General features: G+C 36.5%; 1 protein-coding gene across 2 annotated transcripts; it reads left to right on the top strand.

The window, feature by feature from the left end:
• Nucleotides 1–203: 203 nt before the first annotated feature.
• LOC113283950 (basic leucine zipper 23-like) lies at nucleotides 204–3,342 on the top strand. Of its 2 annotated transcripts, none has more exons than XM_026533328.1 (3): nucleotides 204–334; nucleotides 854–1,764; nucleotides 2,989–3,342. In XM_026533328.1, the coding sequence occupies exons 2-3, from the start codon at nucleotides 981–983 to the stop codon at nucleotides 3,015–3,017; spliced, it is 813 nt and encodes a 270-aa protein (XP_026389113.1). In that variant the 5' UTR covers nucleotides 204–334; nucleotides 854–980; the 3' UTR covers nucleotides 3,018–3,342. The 2 variants fall into 2 exon arrangements, with proteins under 2 accessions (XP_026389113.1, XP_026389111.1); XM_026533326.1 differs by lacking the exon at nucleotides 204–334 and adding an exon at nucleotides 353–689 and having other exon boundaries at nucleotides 2,989–3,325.
• Nucleotides 3,343–3,583: the final 241 nt, after the last annotated feature.

The following is a 3,583-nucleotide window of genomic DNA, read 5'->3' as shown; positions in this document are numbered from 1 at the left end:
AAAAAAAAAATGTCTCCATACACCTATGCAGTGAATGCTGCCATCCGAATTGTCCAGTGGGGTTAAGAGACCAATTGCGATAAACTCATCGAGCTATACCGAACACCTGTCGCTCACACAGAAGCCCCCCTAACCAAATTCGTCCTTGTAATTATAAACACCTTCATATATCATTGACACTCTGTATAAAACTACAAAAGCTCCATTATTATTTTTCTTTCTCTCTCTCTCTTTTTGTCAATTCTGTAGAAACTGGGAACATACGGAACCACATAAACCAGCTCTCTTCTCTCCTTCTCTTTCCCACATCCTTTCTCTGTCTTGGTTTCAGGAGGTAATACTGTTTTTTATACAAATTTCAATTTCCCAGTGTTTTATTCCGTAATTTGTTACTCTAAATAGAATATAATGGTCTAATTTGTTTGCTTTTTTATGATCCGTTTCTGTGGTTATTCTCTGAGTATTTTCCGGTTTAGGGTTTTAGAGTATCGATTATTAGGGCACTTCAGTAAACTTAGGGCCAAATTAGGAAATAATTGATTGCCAAATTAGGAAATAATTGATTGCCAAATTTGGAAATTGGGGTTAGGTAAATAATTTGTGAATGCGATGATAGTTTTGGGGGTTTCTAGGGTTTGAAATTCTGCCCCCTTTTCTGAAGATTATGATGAGATTTTGATCATTGGCTGGTAAGATTTGTCATTTATGCTTATAGTGTCTGGTTTGATTGTGTCCTCTGCTTTTGCTTTCTAGGTTTAGATTCTGTGTTTACTTTTGTTACTTTATACTTGAATATTTTCTTGCTTTTACTCAGTCTTTAATTCCCATCCTGCTGTTTTGAACTTTTTCTTAGGGTTTTTCAATTCTGGGTAGACTAGAAAAAGAAGAACCTTTGATTGGAATCATCGGAAAGGGATAGCATTTGTTCTAGTTCATGGTTGAAAGTTCGAAGTAATTGGTGAATACTTAGTTTTTTAATCATGGATGACGGAGAATTAGAATTCTCAAACCAAGTTTTAAATATGAGTGATTCAATGGATGATGATTTCTTTAATGGTCTCCTCAGTGATAATGCGCATGCGTGCACTCATACTCATACTTGCAACCCACCAGGACCAGATTTATCTCACACACATACTTGTGTTCATGTCCACACTAAAATCCTCCCCCCTGAAGATAAGACCACTACTGAAGGCACAGATGAATCTGTTGACATGAAATCTAAGAAACGCGCACCAGGTAACAGGGAAGCTGTTCGTAAGTACCGTGAGAAAAAGAAAGCTCGGGCAGCTTCGCTAGAGGATGAAGTTGCCAGATTGAGAAGTGTAAATCAGCAATTGATAAGAAGGTTGCAGGGTCAAACTGCTCTTGAGCAAGAAGTAGCTAGGTTGAAATGTTTGCTTGTAGACATTAGAGGAAGGATTGAAGGTGAAATTGGATCATTTCCTTATCAAAAACCCACAAAGGGTATTGTTGGGGTTCCTCAGCACATGCCCTCCTCTAACATGGTTGGAGCTTATGCTGTGAACCACTGTGATATTCAATGTGATGATCAGGTTTACTGCTTGCATCCTGGATTGGATACTTTGGGTGTTGATGAAGCTGGTGGGTTCCACAATGAAGTATTTGGGCCTTGTGATGCTGGTTACATGCCGTGTCCTGAGAATACCAGTTCAGGATACAAGGATCTTTTAGGGTGTGGACAAACAAATGCCGGGTCAACCGCTAATGGTAATCCTTCTGCTGCTGCTAAGAAGCGAAAAGGTGAGAACTTGAACTCTTTCTACTTAAGTTTTCTAATAGGTTCCTAAGTTTCTGTTGGAGGATAATTGTTATGTTTCTTGCTTTTTTTTTTTTTTTTAAGTTGTACAGATTGTTATGTTTGAATAGCTGACTTTAAGTTTATAATTGTTCAATTTCAGTAAATCTGTAATTGTCGCTCTTCTTGGTTTATGGAGGAAACTTGTCCCTACAATCTTAATTAGGAAAATACAAAATATGGCATCGAAGATAAACCAATTCTGCCACTCTTTGTATTGGTGCCCACTTTTTTGTTGTGTACATTATGATGAATATTTTTGGTTTCATCTCTGATTAGTGATCACTGCTTTATTAAGAAAGTAAAATAGAACAACTCACGATGTAGGGGTCAATAGAACACCTCAGATAATTGTTATTTTGTTTTTTTAAGTTTTACAGATTGTTATGTTTGAATAGCTGACTTAAAAGTTTATGAGTAAATCTGTAGTTGTCCCTCTTCTTGGTTTAGGTAGGAAACTTGTCCCTACAAACTGGATTAGGAAAATATAAAATAGTGCATTGTAGATTAATCAATTCTGTCCATTCTTCGTGTTGGTCTCCAATTTTGTGTGTACATTATGATCAATATTTTTGGATTCATATCTGGTTACTGCTTTATGAAGAAAGTAAAATACAACAACTCATGACGTAGGGGTCAATAGAAGACCTCGGCTAAAAATTGTATGGATTAGTTTCATATGATAATACGGCACCGACTCATTGGAAGGAAGAAAGAAAACCAGAAAATTGATGAAGCTTAAAAAGCATATACAATATCAAGCAATAAATCTACTTTGTGGCCATAATGTTAAATGCTTTCATTTTGTAGACATCTGAGAGTCCTAAATTCTTAGTTTAAGCATTCTTCCTATGCTGGGTTTAAGATTTAAGTGAGATTCATGCTTTTAGTTTTCTGGGGTAGTTGAAGAAAAGCTGTTGCATAAGCAAAATGTCCGTCTATCTGTTTATTCTAATTTTACAATGGGTGAAAAACATTTTTGTTAATTTTTCATATTTCAAAAACTTAAAACCATGTATAATTGACAAGCTTACCATAGGGTTTGTTGCCATGTTGTTGGTAATTGCTGTTGTTGTCCTTTTACTATGCCATTCGTTCTTCTGCTGTGTTAGGTTGTGTGCCTTCTTTATGATGAACTGATTACTAATAAGCTTGATATTACTTATCAGGAGGAGTTCGTGCACCAGCTACAGTTTGAAGCAAGTACCCTGTGAAGCTGACACAAGGAGGTGGATGAGGAGCTGAGCGTACATTTTGATCTTCGAATAAGTAGTTTCAATATAGATGAAGGCTAGTTAGCATTTCATTTTGATTTCCAATTCTTTTTGTTTTCTATTTGGGTTCATTGGAGGGGTGTTGTTTCCATCTTGGCTGTATTTGTTGATCCCCTCAGAAGCTTATGTAGTATTGACTTTTCCAGTTCAATCTTAACATATCATGTAAAGTTGCCATGTGACTGAACACAAAAATGCACTTGTATGAGGAAATCTTTATTGCTGATGGTTTCATTTAGACTCACTCTATACAGATTTGCTCACATCTTTAGGCACATTTTGGTTCCTTTCCATTTCTTTAGAAGAAAGATGAAAGTATCTGGTCAGGTCAGGTGTCTGGTTGGTCTTTCTTTAGTGTTAGATACCTGTTGGGCTTCTCATCAGGAGCAGGTCTAGCCCATAATTTCAACTTTTCTGTATCATTTTTTTTGAAAGGTAACTTTTCTGTATCAGACATGCCTGAAGAGAGCTTGTGGGATTTTTCCCCTCT

The sequence above is a fragment of the Papaver somniferum genome, chromosome 5 (assembly GCF_003573695.1).
Source record: "Papaver somniferum cultivar HN1 chromosome 5, ASM357369v1, whole genome shotgun sequence".
NCBI classification, from domain to species: Eukaryota; Viridiplantae; Streptophyta; class Magnoliopsida; order Ranunculales; family Papaveraceae; genus Papaver; species Papaver somniferum.
The sequence above is the reverse complement of the archived record's forward strand: the minus strand, read 5'-3'. Positions and strand labels throughout refer to the sequence as shown.

Bases quoted from the DNA above. Each gene is read 5' to 3' on its own strand.
- LOC113283950 (XM_026533328.1), top strand. From the start codon at position 981: ATGGATGACGGAGAATTAGAATTCTCAAACCAAGTTTTAAATATGAGT. The intron at 1,765-2,988 runs GTGAGAACTTGA...ATTACTTATCAG, and splicing joins TGCTGCTAAGAAGCGAAAAG to GAGGAGTTCGTGCACCAGCT.